Raw genomic sequence first — 15058 nt, 5'->3', positions numbered from 1 at the left:
CTCTCTTCAAAGTTACCAGACTCATTTGACAAAAACTGTAATTTCATCTCGCAGAACACCAGAGCTGCTGGACCACCACTGCCTTGGACGGTTAGTTTTTTGTGTTATTGTGAGACTTTGGTGTTTTACAGGGTGAGTTCAGATTCACCAAAGTCACATAACGAGACAGCTAAAACTTGCAACTACTCGCAATGCACTGGTCTGAATCGTTCTGAAAACCTGACAGTGATCGTCTCTATAGCGATGACTCTCCGTACTTCCGTTCTGATTTACAGCTTTTCAGGCTTATTTTGTACTTTAATATAATTTGTAGCTTCTTAATATATGAATAAAGAAAGTGATAGTGAGATACTTGCCACAGTTGCATTTTTCTGATGAAACAGTGAAAACAGAAACAAAATGACCCGAGCCTCATTTGGACCCTAGTCATGATAAATACACCACAATAATTTAAATTACCAGTGCCAATTAATCAGTAAATAAGTACGAGTGTGTGACGTGCACATACAGCGAGCAGCAGCAGCAGCACACCGGTCCACACCGACACACCATGAGGACCAAAGACTGACAAACATGTTAACAGCTGCAGGGATGTAAATGGCTACACTCAGCCTCTTGTCCTGCAGCAATTGAACACACTGTTTACGGACAGTTTGTAACTGACTTGGCCAGCAGACTTCGCTACAAGGCGATTCTGGCAACAGCAGGCCAGCAATTCCCATGTGCTGGGAGGTAAAATACTGTCTCTGTCAAAGGTGTCTGGTGGCTTTGAAGAGAGAATAGATAACGGCTGTGAAAATATTCCTCATATAACATAAGCTTAAACTGATATTGATTTTTTTTAGGTGGCACTTTTTTGCGTTTCGCTGCTGCCTCCCTCCACAGCAGCACATAGCTTATCTTCCATGGTAGCACTTCTGCCTGCTTCTCCAATTTTGAGCGTGCAGACCAACATCTACTGTATAGTGCCTATGGAGAAGTACCTCATTGAACCGCGTATCAAAAAATCTGAACTTTCCCTTTAAGAATATAAAAGCTTGACAGTGTTAAAGTGGCAAATGAAAGATGGTTAAAAGAAAAACTAAACCAACCACTAACAACTGACTTGGCACATACTGTCATAAACACATTCCTCACCACCTTTTTCAGTACAAACTTCCTTGTGAAAAGGATCATAAAAAAATGGTTAAATACAATGCAGGTGGATTTTAAATATATATCACTATATAATGAACAAATTGATATATAATAAAACGTTTAAATATGCCATATTTGTTAAATATGATGATATGATATTATAAATACATGTGATATTCAGTGGTGATACTCTTCCTAAATATGCGGCACTTTGAAAACAACACAGGTGATTTGAAGTTAAAGGTAAATGCTTTTGTTGGGTGTGTACTTGTTGCTCTCTGCGGTTAGATACAGGTGAGGGTGGAGAAAACAACAAAAGCAGCAGAGCAAGAGTCTTCCTAATGAGGTCACGTGTCCTCATTATTTACATGCAATATATCCTGTGATTTCAGTTATTAATGTAGATAATGTCATTCAGAATCTAGTCGTTAAATCACACAAAATGTCACCAGGGAGGCTGAATTTTCACCACGTCTTCAGCTGTAAAGTAGTCTTACCTTGTGCATTGTTCCATTGCCAGTTTCAGGAAGTGGCAGTGACAGATGGCTGGTTTCTCTGGGTAACGTCTGTGGTTGTACTGGATCGGCCTGTCAGAGAAACAGAAAAAAAAATACCACAGATTGTGAAACAGGAAAGGTCTTAGATATATTATTAGCTACCGATGACATCCTCAAACACATTACAGTAGGAACCTGATATCCCACACCTCTTTGACTCTTTTGCTGCCTTCAAATGGAACTTGCAAGCTCATGGTTGCGACATGGGAGGTCAAGTACACGACATGCTTGGTGGTTTAAGTGTTCAAGTTGTGAGAACAAGGCTGGTAAGACACGGCAACATGGATGCTACCATTTTACCTCTTTGATCAACAGAAAGAGTTTGAAATTGTGACCAATACTTTGCACTTATTCGCTTTCTTGTGGACAGCTACATGAGAAAATCAATATCACCCTCATATCTGTCCATTAAACATACAGATACTTTACGCAGTCAGTTAGTTTAGTTAGCAATAAGACTGGAAACAGGGAGAAACGACCAGCCCTGCTCTCTCTAAAGGTAACAGAATCCACCTACCACCACCTCGGAGCACTGTTTTTAGGGCGGCTATGGAGCCAAGTATTTCTTGGCTGACAGCCGTAACTTCCTGAACTCTCTGCTGGTTGCCTGGCAACTGCTCAGAGCCATAACCCCCCCATAAAACAGTGAATTGTTGTTTTTACAGTTTTGTTTTGTATGGCTTTAACAAATGAAATATAACATGGTAATAAGTGAACTTTAGAGGTGCTGATAAGCGGATTTGTTAGCTTGGGCAGAGCTACGGTAGGCTAGCTGTTTCCCTGTTTCCTGTCTGTATGCTAAGCTAAGCTAAGCTAACCATCTCCTGGCTGCAGCCATAAAGCCTATTAAACATACAGATATGAGTGGCAGGATCAATCTTCTCATCTAACTTTCAAAAATAAAGTAACTGAGCAACCTATCTCCAAAAATGTCAGAGTATTTCTTTAAAGCACGTCTATCCTTGGCCAGTCAGAATGTAATATTCAGCAGCTCTCCAAGTGCTGAGTTCAATGTGACCCTATGCCAAAGTGAGAATATATAGTCACTTCCACTCAAACTCATATATGAGTCTCCCGGCGTGCTCCAGGCTTCAGCTTCCAGCTGTGGAAACCTGTCCTGTGATCACTGTGCGAGCAGCCCTGTCTGCATCACCTCATGTCTGAGCAAAGAGAAAATATGCGAGCCAGGGTGCTCTCCTTTAGGTCTTATGAAGTTCTTTGGCTGAAAAGGTCCCTTTTAGTGCTGATACAGTCAAACTGTGTGAGCATATAAATGAGCAGACTCTTTTATTCTACACCCTGACCTTTCTCTATCCTCTCCTTTGAGAGACGAAGCTTTCATCCAGCTCTGAAAATGCCCACCTTTTCAAATTTAAAGCAATTTCAGTAAAAGACAAAAAAAAAACATGGATTCAGGAGGAGTACCAAACAGTGAATGAACTTTGGCTGTGTTGGGTGCTTCACCTTGTTGGGGGTGCGTCCACGTGACCGGCGAGGCGGTTTCCAGGACCTCTCCTTGGTGATGCTGTTGACATAGAAGTATCTCCCCGTTGTCAGGTCCGTGTACTGCTCCCACATGTCCATGACCTGAAGAGGCTGCTGACCTGGGGCAGGGCAGGGCGGCTCCGGCTGCGACAGGCGTTTCCCTGGCTGCATTTCAGTGTAAAGAGGAGAGTCCTGCCAGGACAGCTGGGACAGATAGGACTCTGTTGGTACCTTTTAGGCAGACAGAGGGAAAAGAGAAAGGAGAGTGAGAGGTGGACGTGGAGGAAAAGGAAATGAAACTTGAATACCAAAGAAAAAATCACAGCTTCAATACAGACATTATGACTCAAAACAAAATGTCAGGAATTGAACTTAAGTTCAGTAATGCTATGACAGGATAAAGCTGGAGGTGTTCTGTATTTTAAGTCATTGTATTATCAAGAAATGAGAAGATCAATGATGTCAATGATGTCCACATCATTGACAAGTTTCCTCATTACAATGAACACTGTGTGTCTTTCTTTTTTTTGAGCATTTTGCCTTTAATGGACATGACAGCCAAGTGTAAAAGGGGGAGACAGAGAGAGGGGATGACATACAGCAAAGGGCCACAGGCTGGACTTGAACCCGGGCCGCTGTGGCAACAGCCTTGTACATGGGGCACCTGCTCTATCCACTAAGCCACTGAGGCCCCTGTGTGTCTTTCAATACTCAGCTGCAAGCTTATTTGTCCCTTCTGAAGACGTAAATCTTTAAAACAGGACACAAGTATAAAGTTTTATTTTTAATAATGTCTAAATAATTTCCCCAAAAAGCTGGGCGCTGGCCCCTCAGTCAACTGAGATTCTTCACGTTAGGCAGTTTTCTGTTTTTGTCAGTCAACATGCAGTGTACTTTTGGGGACATTTCAGTCCCCAGATTTGACTGCAGAGTGAGCGCTCCACGCTTTCATGCTGCTGTCCAGTATAGGCAGCTGCAGACCCAGACCCAGGGTGAGTGTGAGTAAGATGGAGGCAGCTGCTCTTCTGCTCTCTTCTTAGAAGCTCACAGCAAATTAATACGACACAGTCTCTGGCTTTTGTTTGATATCGTGTCACCAAAAAATGTTCTTGCACACGTCTGATCTGTTGTTAGTGTAGTTACAGTAGCATGCATTAACTCGGATGGCTAATTTGGCTTGTTTATTATATGACATGAATGTCACTAACACCCTGACAAATCCCGTTCAAACTTTTAAAGTCTGTATGGAAAAAAAAAACGTTCAGCCTATCCCAGCTGACACTGGGTGAGAGGCAGGGTACACCCTGGACAGGTCACCAGACTATCACAGGGCTGACACATAGAGACAGACAACCATTCACACTTACATTCACACCTACGGGCAATTTAGAGTCACCAATTAACCTGCATGTCTTTGGACTGTGGGAGGAAGCCGGAGTACCCGGAATACATGGGGTATTATTGACTCAAAATAAAGCTGCATTCATTGTAATGAAGGAACATGTCACCCAGTGCAACCTGCTACTCTGTTTCCTTAAAGTTCTTGGACAAAAATGAAGCTTTATGGCACAGAAGAATGCGCCATATGTCACTCTGGCTACACAGATGATACTGTTAGTTTTGGTCTTTTTATAGGAGTTGCTGACAATAAGAACAAGACTGAATATCACCACCATTATCTTTAAATTACCTTGAGTAACTCTATGCATATTTGTTGTTCCGTTTGTGCATCAGTATGCAAATCACTGCATGGCTCTGTGTATATGTTTCTGTAATTCACCAGTGTTTTTCTTTATCTAAATCAAGTCTCAATGATACTACAGTAGGTAATTTATGCTTCGGATACTATATATAGTCCAAATAAGACTGACTTGATTTTATTATGTGAACAAAAATGTGTGTGTTTTCACAACAGGGGCACATAACAAGTGCAGACAGCAGTGAATGAAAAATTAAAACATGTCACTGTGTAGAAGAGACAGAAACAACAAATAAATAAATAAATCCCGCCGCCTCTTACTATGGCATAACCCGTCGGACTCTGGATTAGGACAGAGCTTATAGAAACGCATGTGCTCGCCTGGATAGGGAGGACTAACTCAACAGCTACAAGAGTGGACATCTACAAATCCTATGAAACTAATCTAAAAGACATGAGTGGAGGATCATCTTTCCACCAATTATAGCTGAGACATAACTCACTGACTGATTGACTGATCCCTGTTACATAACATGAAGTTGTTTCAGATCATGACAGAGGGAACATGGTGTGTATGAATGCATGTGTGTGTTAAATGTGTGCATGTGAGTTCACTCCAGGGGGCAGCACTGAGTCTTGAGTTCACCGAAGACTTCCTGTCTCAACTGTTTACCCCGATCGCCTCAGTGGTTAGACAAAACCAAGTTACTCAACAGGGTTGAACGGGGTCAAAGCTGATTTAAAATATGCTGTTATACCATATTTTTTAAAAATATTATACTTTAGTAAAAGCAAAGGATGTGTTTCAAAAGAAAAAATTCTCCAGAATATTTGACTCCTTCATATTTTTCAGAATTGGCTCATATTCAAACACTTCCTCTTCTACCTCTTCTTCTTCTTCTTCAGCTGTGACATTCTCACTTTCATCGGAGCTGTGGTCAAGTGCTTATTCACAGTTGGCTGCATGCTCATGGTGACTGTACCACAAAATGTCATGAGCGAGATACATAAGCTTCATTTATAGAGCAGATACACACTGCTGTGTCGATATACTGTAAATGTACTGTTCTGTTTCACTATGTTTAGTTTAATAAGTCCCTGGTATGAGTGGGAAAAATGTGTGAAATGTGATGGAGGAGAAATTGTTGCAATCACGTCATCTCTCTTTCTATCTCTCTATCCGTCTCTCTGTCACACACTATATGGCCAAAAGTATGTGGACACCCCAGTCCACATGATGGTATGGATTAGGCCCCTTTGCCTCAGTTAAGGGAAACCTTGATGTTGCAGCAAACTATGATATTCTAGACAGTAGTGTATTTCCTTCTTTGTGGCAACAGTTTAGAGTAAGTCATTTCCTGTTTCAGCATGACATCGCCCCTGTGCACAAGGCGAGGTTCATAAAGACGTTTGGTGTGGAGAAAACTCGACTGACCTGCAATAAGCCTACGCTTCAACACCATGCATCATCTTCAGGAGGCAGGCTTTATTTCTCAACATCCGTGTCTGACTTCACTACTGCCTTTGTATCTGTGGAGGCTAAACTAAAATCTAGTCCTTTGTTATTCATGCATACTGTCATCTTAAAAAAATACACCTCAGTTTTTTGGGGATAAACTAGTATATAGCGTTTTTTGTCACGGGTATGCGACATGTCAAGTGAGCAATTAAAATTGGTGAATCACGTGTAAATTTTGTCATGGCAGTTCTTGAACATTTTTGTTAATTTTACTTAAATTTTTACTCATTTTTTTGTCTTAATTTTGGACTGATATTGAAAGTTATCCTCTGATTGATACTGTGTGATTTTAAATTGATGTATTTTTAGTGTTTCGTGTGTGGACCCCAGGAAGACTAGCGACCACTTTGTGGAAGCTAATGGGGATCCAAATAACAAATAAAGACAAATGGGAGCAAATCTCTGCAGCAGGTTCTGGAAGCTGAAAAATTGCGATGAAACATATAATACTCCCCTACTTACGTCACACAAGTTAATTAATTTGTCATCCTTTTAAAAAAATAATATATATATATAATTTTTTTGTATACATATTTTTAAAATTCTTTTTCTTTCTTTTTTTATATTTATGTATATATATTTTTTAAATTATTATTTTTTCTTTTTTATATTTATGTACATATTTTTAACATTATTCATTATTCATTTATTTATTTTTCGTTTTTGTCATTTATATCTTTACGCTGGTCTGGCTTTCTCTGTTTGTTTCTGGGTTGGTGGGCGGGCGGGGTTGATTTCTGTTCTTGTTGGTTCTCTGTTACTTTGTTGATGTTTTGTGTGTCTTATTGAATATCAATAAAAATACCTTGTTTAAAGAAAAGAAGGGTGGAGGCTTTTGTAGCAGCATATTCATGCCCATTGTTTTTGTATGAGATGTTCAACCAATACTTATGGGCTCAGGTGTCCACATACTTTTGGCCATGTAGTGTACTGACAAATTAAGACAGAAGTGCTATCAAAACAACCTTTAAAATATGTAAATCAGTTGGTTTTATCTCTTCAAATTCAAATGGGATTTTGCCCGCGGAGGACAAAGATTAAATCTAATTTAAATTCATCAGTGTGGCAGCGCAAAAAAAAAAAAGGGCTGACAAAAATGAATGGTGAGAGAGTTTTCTGGATGAAAAACAGGGCGTTATGACCTGAATGTGGCTGCAATTATCCTGCTCACTGGTATTAAAGGCTCGAACGACGAAGGTCCTCAGAGATAGAGAGAGAGAGAGGGGCAGATACAGAAACAGACAGCGAGGTTAGAGAGAATGAGAAAGATTTAAAGAAACAAAAAAAGAACTGTCATTTCCACTGAGATCACAGACATCCAAAGTCGGAAGTCACCGGTGCATGCACGCTTCAGTGGAGGCAAAACTGGGCTGTGGGAGCTTCCCTCAGCTGAAAGACAGATAACCTTCAGTACTTCTCTCGACAACAACTCTGCCTTGTGTAATCCCCTCTGATGTAATACAGGGAAGCTCCGACGTCACCACAATGCTAACTTGATTGCTGCTGTAGGAGGATTATTGAGGTCAAGTACAGACGTAAATCAAATAGAACCTCTGCTGCCACAGCTGTACTCAGATGTCTGGTAAATATGCACAAGGTCGTTTTCTTTTCTTTTTAATCGGTTTTATAGTGTTATTTGTTTCCATCTGAAAACCTTTTCCAATTGACTGAGGTTAAAGAAACGAAAGGCAAAGACCTATAGTTTGCCATTTGTTTCTTAAGTTATACCCTACACAGTCACAAGGCCAACTACCAACTGGTTTATTACAGTTTGGGCGTTATGACCTGTGAAGCCATGAGATTAGAAATTTTTACCTATTATAGGAAGTCAAAATTAATCTAATCCCACACTTCCTTTAACAACAGCTACATAGGATGGAATTGTTTGGCCTATTTTCTTTAATGTTCTTCACTGTTGTTCATACTATTCAGTATCAATTTTGTGTAAGCTGGAATCGAACCCAGAACTTTGCGGTTATACGCACTGTAAGCACTCAGCTACCAATGCGCTCCTGTTTTGGCCCTCTAACATTTTCCGATAAGTACCTGCTGACTATCAAATAAAAATATTTGCTTAAACCTGTAAAACTTCAATAACTGTTAACCATAGTGGTAGTAGGTTCGACTGAGGTTGTCGGTTGTAGTATTTGATGTAGAGTACGTACATCCAAAAACCTTTGGTGCTGGATAAAGTGCTGGATTAATGTGTTTAGTTTCTTACTTGATTGTAGTTAACTCATTTCAGATGGACTGTCTGTACAGCAACATGAAATCAAGCTCAGTTTGTTTCTGATGTTGTTTACGTGTCATTACTGTTGTGTGTCTTGGTCCGAGCCACTTTGTTTGTTTCCCATTTACAGAGCCACGGCTGTGTATGGACAAAGCGCACACACAGAACAGACAGTTGGCGGACTGTGCCCTAAATGTAGTAGAGCAATCTAACAATCTAACAGTGTGTGTAAAATGTGCAGTGACAAGGGAAATGCACGTGATAAGTTACAGAACAAGAAGACGCAATGAGACTAAAATATTTTTTCGAACTGTGCTGGTGTGCAAATGGATAAAATACTTGACATGACGACTGCTGACTACTAGACATGGATGAGTATAAAATGTCACTGCGTATTTTTCACACTCTGTTAGACTGTTGGATTGCTGTATTACATTAAAGGTACAGTCTGCGATTTTAATCCAATACACTTTTTGTCAAATTTTGCAAATACCTCCTCATGGTCTGCCAGCTGTCTGTTCTGTGTGTGTGTGCTGTGTGTCCATTCACAGCCCTGGCTCTGTAAATGGGAAACAAACAAAGTGGCATGAACCAAGACACACAACACTATGCCGACTACTCTCCCACTTCCACGTCCTCTTACATGAGGAATGAAGCTACACAGTAATGACACGTAAATAACATCAGAGATATTACCAGAGCTTCTATAGGAACTCTGACAAGAGGGGTGTATTTGTTTGGGTGTTGAGTATCAACTATCTTTCTCCAGAGTCGCTGAATCCACCTTTGATTTACAGATCATTGGTTGGACGTCTATGTCAGTTATTTTGTGAAAGGCGTTTGTCTCACTGGGCACCAGGTTTACTCACACACAGCTGATGTGAACACGTCCAAATTTGGTTTAAATGAAGGGAAACTCTGATATTTGTCATTCTGGGCATCATGACCATATTTTTGGTCATTATGACTACTGGTCACTGTGACTTATAATTTTGACTCAGCACTTTTGTTGTACAGATTTTGGAAACATGGATTCCGGCTCAAATAACATTGATAGAGAAAAGAAGCGTGAGCTTTCTGCACCTTTCCAAAAAACATTCATTCAACATGAGGGCTCAATGAACTAACTAGTGGCGAAGAAGTCCAACTATTGTGTTGCCTCATGTCGCCTGTGTCTTAGCTATAAAAGTTGCACTTGAACACACCACAAAGACTACAGTCAATGGTCAACTAACATGTATCTTCAGTGCCTGCAGGAGAGGAAATAACTCTCCATACCTGTAGACAGCAGTAGTCTGTATTCATCATTCAAAAAGGGAAACCGTCAGGACGGACTCAAGACGCTAGTTAGCTAGTTAGCACATTAACAACACAATCTGATGCTGAAAGAACAAAGGATATTTAACGTGTGACAGCTAATAATAACACAAACAATGTGGCTAAATGGCTAAAAAAAAAGAATCATCTTACCAAATATAATAAGTTTGTTTTGAGGTCACGCCCTCTTGACTTTACTTGTTTGTTTGCTGTCTTCACTTCCAACAGTGCAGGACACACCGCAAAAACTAGGGCAACAAATGCTCGGTTGCATTAAATCATCTCAAACACCAGCGAAAGTTAACACAGAAAGTGGTCCCCTTGAAATTAAAATGTACAAATACAATGGTAACACCTAGGTGTACAAATACAGTGCAGAAATCCCCTGTCAGTGTGGCACTGCTGAGTGAACCAGATGTTTGAGTAACATCTGTTGGGGTTTGTAGGTCTTGCCTCTTCCTACCTGCAGATGGTTGTTCTTGCCGGAGGCTCCCACCATGTCCCACTGGCTACAAGACTTCTTGGGCACCCTGTGGTTGGTGCGGCTGCTGAAGCCGCCACCCACCTCATCGTACGGGTTCTCATTCACGTTTTCAGACAGGTTGCTGGAGCTCTGGCTCCGAGTGATCATGGGGACCACCCTGGGGTTGTGTGGCCCAGTCTGTGATGATGTAGAAGATGCGGGGGACCCAGGGACCATGAGGTGGCCTGATGGAGAGGTGGGGGAGTTGGGGGTAAAGGTGAAACCAGACCAGAGGGGCAGGGTGGGGAAGCGGCCTCCGCCCATGCTGGCATTGTTCTCCTGCCCCTGGAAGGCACTGCTGGAGTTGAGGTTTTCCATGGAGCGGAAGATGGGTTTGTTCACTGAGAGAGGAAGGTAAAATAAATAAATCTACACAGAACATATTTTCCTTCTATACTCAAGAGAAACATCAACATACATGTTTGTTATTTTTGTCTACACTTATAATACAAAATTAAACTGAAAAACACACAGCAGCTGTCTTCTCAGACTCTCTCACACTTTACCTTGACTCTGCTCATTATAGGTGGTCTGTTTAGGGGTGGGAGAGAGTGACACCCTCGGCAGTATCCTGAGGTTGGAGTTCAGCGAGGCAGACACAACCAGGCGCTGCGGCGAGGGCATCGGTGCAATAGGCACCTCTGTCACATACGTGGCAGGAACATACAGTGGCTTTGTTTTACTGGCCGCTCCAATCCGCCGCACCTGTCAAAGAACAAACAGATTTCCAAACGCTTTTTCTATTTTCGCCCTCATAAATCCACTTAGTTCAACCGAGCGTCCACCAACACAGCTGTAGCCTGGAGGCTGTGCGGAAATGTGTCGCGCTACAGTTCCTGTTACATCCATCAGACACGAAAAACCCACAACTTCTCTTTTGAAATACGTAGGTAATATTTTTTACACAGAACTCCATGGTTTCAATGGTTAAAGTCACCTTTTGTGATGTGACTCATGGTGGTGATTTGATGATATACAGTAGACTGTGACATCATGGATATGTGTCAACTGTCACAGATTTTGGAAAAAGTTCAATTATACACACATCACATGTACCGTAGGTACAAAACCACTGGAATACAGCGAAGAGGAAAGGAGTTAATGCTCATTTTAATTTGACAAAGATCTGATTGTAGTCAAAATATTTAAGCAAATAATTTCTCAATTTGAATTGTGGTATAAAATTCAATGTTTATCGATATTGTCCACCCCTGTTTGAGAGTGTGTGCACTTGATTGACAGGTATCTTACTGTTAGCCAATCTCCAAAATAGGGCCAAACTAACAATAAACTGATCCTAACAAGTGTTTCCTGTGTAGGCAACAAAGTTATTAAAGTGACAAATAGTATTTTTTGTTAGTTTTATTTTTATGTTGTTTTCAATTTTGGTTTATTAAGTTTAGTTTCAGTTAGTTTTCAGAGTGGGTTTGCCTATTTCAGTTTGCTCCTGTATTGTTTTGAAATGATACGTTTTACTTTAGTTTTTATTAGTTTCAGTATTAGTTTTACGTTTTTTTTAAAATTTTTATTATAATCCACCCATCCATCCATTTTCATCTGCTTGTCCGGGGCCGGGGCCAGGTCGCTGGAGCAGTGGGCCAAGCGAAGCACCCCAGACGTCCCTCTCCCCAGCAACACTTTCCAGCTCCTCCTGGGGGACCCCAAGGCGTTCCCAGGGCAAATGAGATATGCAATCCCTCCAGCATGTTCTAGGTCTGCTACAGGGCCTCCTACCAGTTGGACGTGCCAGGAACACCTCTAACAGGAGGCGCCCAGGAGGCATCCTGATCAGATGCCTGAACCACCTCAACTGACCCCTTTCGACGCGAAGGAGCAGCGTCTCTACTCTGAGCTCCCTAAGGATATCCAAGCCCCTCACCCTATCGCTAAGGTTGAGCCCAGCCACCCCACGAAGGAAACTCATTTCAGACTATCCACGATCTCATTCTTTCGGTCACTACTATTATTATAATGTGAGAGGTATTTGTCAGGTGCAAAATATAAGAGGGTCAGAATAGATATTACAATACAAACACACTTTGTGAAGGCAGCTGACTCACAGTCACTCTATAAATATTATTATAATATATTATTATAACAATTTATAATATTTTATCTTATTTTATTCGTCAGCATACAATATTGTTTCAGTTAGTTTTAATTTTTTTCTAAAGTCTAATTTTTAATTTAATTTCAGTTAACTAAAAAAAATTTTTCAGGGGTGCCCAATGGCTTAGTGGGTGGTGGGGTCCCATATAGGAAGGCAATATCCTTGCTGCATGTCATTCTCTCTCTCACTCTCTCTCTCTCTCTCTCTTCCCCTTTCAAAATTAGACTGTGAAAAAGTCAAAATAAAATCTTTAAAATGTTTTTTTTCCACACCTAGTTTTTAGTTTTGACTTAGTTAACAATAATAAAATTGGTAGGAAAATCCTGATATAGCTTATTCTACTCTATTACTGTCCAAAAATTGTAAAAACAACACCACCAACAACAAAAAACACCAACACTGCAGTTTATTTTAAGTCGATCCCACGTACACTGGACTACGATTGGTGAACTCAAGGCACCAGCTCTCTAGCATGTAGGGCAGCCTGTAGTTTTCTCCATTTAAAGAGGACTCCTTCGTACACTACATCACATTTTCTCCACTGGTAGGGCACCCAGGAGGCCCCTTTATCACGTTTCCCTGCACACTGGGAAACCATAGATGGCATTTTATCATGTTTTGTTCTCATAAACCTACCCAAGTACACCAGTGCATACCGCTGCTGTAAATACAAGCTTGCCCACTAAATCCATCACTGAAAACAGTCTTCAACAAAAAAGCCATACAGTGCCAAGTTGTTTTAGGAACTCATTTAGCTTCAGTAAAAATTGAAGTTCATATGTGTTACGAGTTTTTTTTTTTAGAGATTTACGTTTTCAGTAAGAACATGTGATCTTGGGGATAAAAGCCACAATCAGGGTACGGAAGTTGGAAAGTATTGACAAATTAATGCAGAATATTGTCAATGTTGTTCTTTCCTCAGAAACCTATGGAAGGCTGTAGATGCTATGTCCACGTTTTTCTAAAATCTTCGGTTTAACTGACACTAGACAAACTATAGATGAACTGTTTTCTTACCTGCCACCAGTCACTGTTGGTCTTTTTCAGGAGAACAAACCGTTCGCCCTCCCTGATGCAGACCTGCCGTCCATCAGCACCACGGTAGTTGTAGTCATACTGGGCCTCGAGGACCACTGTACCACTGGGGACACCACACACTGTCATGCCCCTGGGGCTCACCACAGGTGCTGCAGCAGACTGCTGATGCCCCACAGAACGCCTCCAAGTCCCAGACAGCATCTCTCTCCACAGTCCTGTTCAGCAAGCTTTCCTAGAAGCGTGCGGATGGTTGATACTGGTCATACAGGTCAGGTTAGCACAGGGCAGGTGAGACTGGAGCCAGGTCAGTGCCATGTTCTGAAACGGAGGAATAAATGCACAGAGAGGTGCAGAGAGAGAGAGGAAGAGGGAGATTACTGAAGCTGTCAGAGAACAATGAAAAACGGTCACCTGCCTGTGTGCAGGTTCAAAGGGAGAGAACAGGAATCCTTTTAGTGCTAAAAATGGAAGTCTGGGTTAATCTGGGGAAAATCACCAACATGTATGACAACATTAGAAAACTAAAACACTTTTGTAACATCACCGTGTACTTTGGGAATTTTGATGGACATCTTTCACTATTTTCTGGCATTATAAATCAAATAATAAACAGCTTGTTCCCTCTCTGGTGAAGTGTTAGATGAGAGGATTGACACCTCTCTCAGCGGGCTGTCAATCAACTTCCAATGCTAACTCTCTGCCAGAAAGCAAACAAACATATTTCATAATGTGTTGAACTTTTGCTTTGACCAGTTAACTGAGAACATCATTTTCAGATTAATCATAATGAAAACATCTTTAGTTGGAGCCAGGCCTGGAATTTTCAAGTCTAGTTGTCCTCCGCAGTGTAATTTTTTTGAGATGCACTAAAATGAGAACGCTGTTGTTCAGAATTAATAAAGCGTTCTGTGTCTATTTCTGCTGCTCCGTCTCATCACACCGAGTGCTTAGAGTGCGCTCTGCCACTCTGAGAGTGTATTGCTCTGTTTAACTGAATGATACGTTCCAACAGTGCTCCAAATTAACGAACGGTCCAATTTGTGCCCAAGTGCGCTCTAGTGTTCAGAGTGACTATTTATGAACGCACCCAACTATTGGCCAGTCAAGTACTAGATCTGTGTATTGGCAAGAATCTGGCAATACCATACATATCACAAAACAGGGGTTATAAAGTTGACTTTGTCATGCAATCAGAACAGTGGGATCTGTATTTGCATTTATCACAGTTCTTGTAATATCCAGCATCATAGCAACACTTTTGTGCAGTCTGAGCAAAGGAATTAAAACTTGCCTCGATCAGTAATAAAAATGAAATTCTATTTAAAATACATTTGGACGAATAAATAAAGGTTATAAACTCAACATAAGTAAAAGTGTATTGCTCCCAATAGACACTCTAGCTGGTCAATAGTCTTTTGAAACTTTGCCCTTTAAAATAATGTT

The 15058-nt window shown here is 41.0% G+C and overlaps 1 protein-coding gene across 5 annotated transcripts in view; it reads right to left on the bottom strand.

Moving 5' to 3' along the window:
* The window catches only part of arhgap9 (Rho GTPase activating protein 9), a 67203-nt gene that overhangs the window by 34081 nt on the left and 18064 nt on the right, over positions 1-15058 (bottom strand). For 3 of the 5 annotated variants that reach the window (XM_050038538.1, XM_050038540.1, XM_050038539.1), the window contains 6 exons: positions 13595-13933; positions 10974-11172; positions 10408-10808; positions 9121-9186; positions 3159-3410; positions 1635-1724 (listed from right to left, as the gene is read on the bottom strand). In XM_050038538.1, the coding sequence (XP_049894495.1) occupies positions 1635-1724; positions 3159-3410; positions 9121-9186; positions 10408-10808; positions 10974-11172; positions 13595-13816 (1230 nt within the window). In that variant the 5' untranslated portion in view covers positions 13817-13933. The remainder of the gene's footprint in view (positions 1-1634; positions 1725-3158; positions 3411-9120; positions 9187-10407; positions 10809-10973; positions 11173-13594; positions 13934-15058) is intronic. The other 2 variants (XM_050038541.1, XM_050038542.1) reach the window with 1 other exon arrangement.

Source organism: Epinephelus moara, chromosome 24 (genome assembly GCF_006386435.1).
Source record: "Epinephelus moara isolate mb chromosome 24, YSFRI_EMoa_1.0, whole genome shotgun sequence".
In the NCBI taxonomy this organism is placed as follows: Eukaryota; Metazoa; Chordata; class Actinopteri; order Perciformes; family Serranidae; genus Epinephelus; species Epinephelus moara.
Note: the sequence above shows the minus strand (reverse complement) of the source record. Positions and strands in the feature narration are given on the sequence as shown.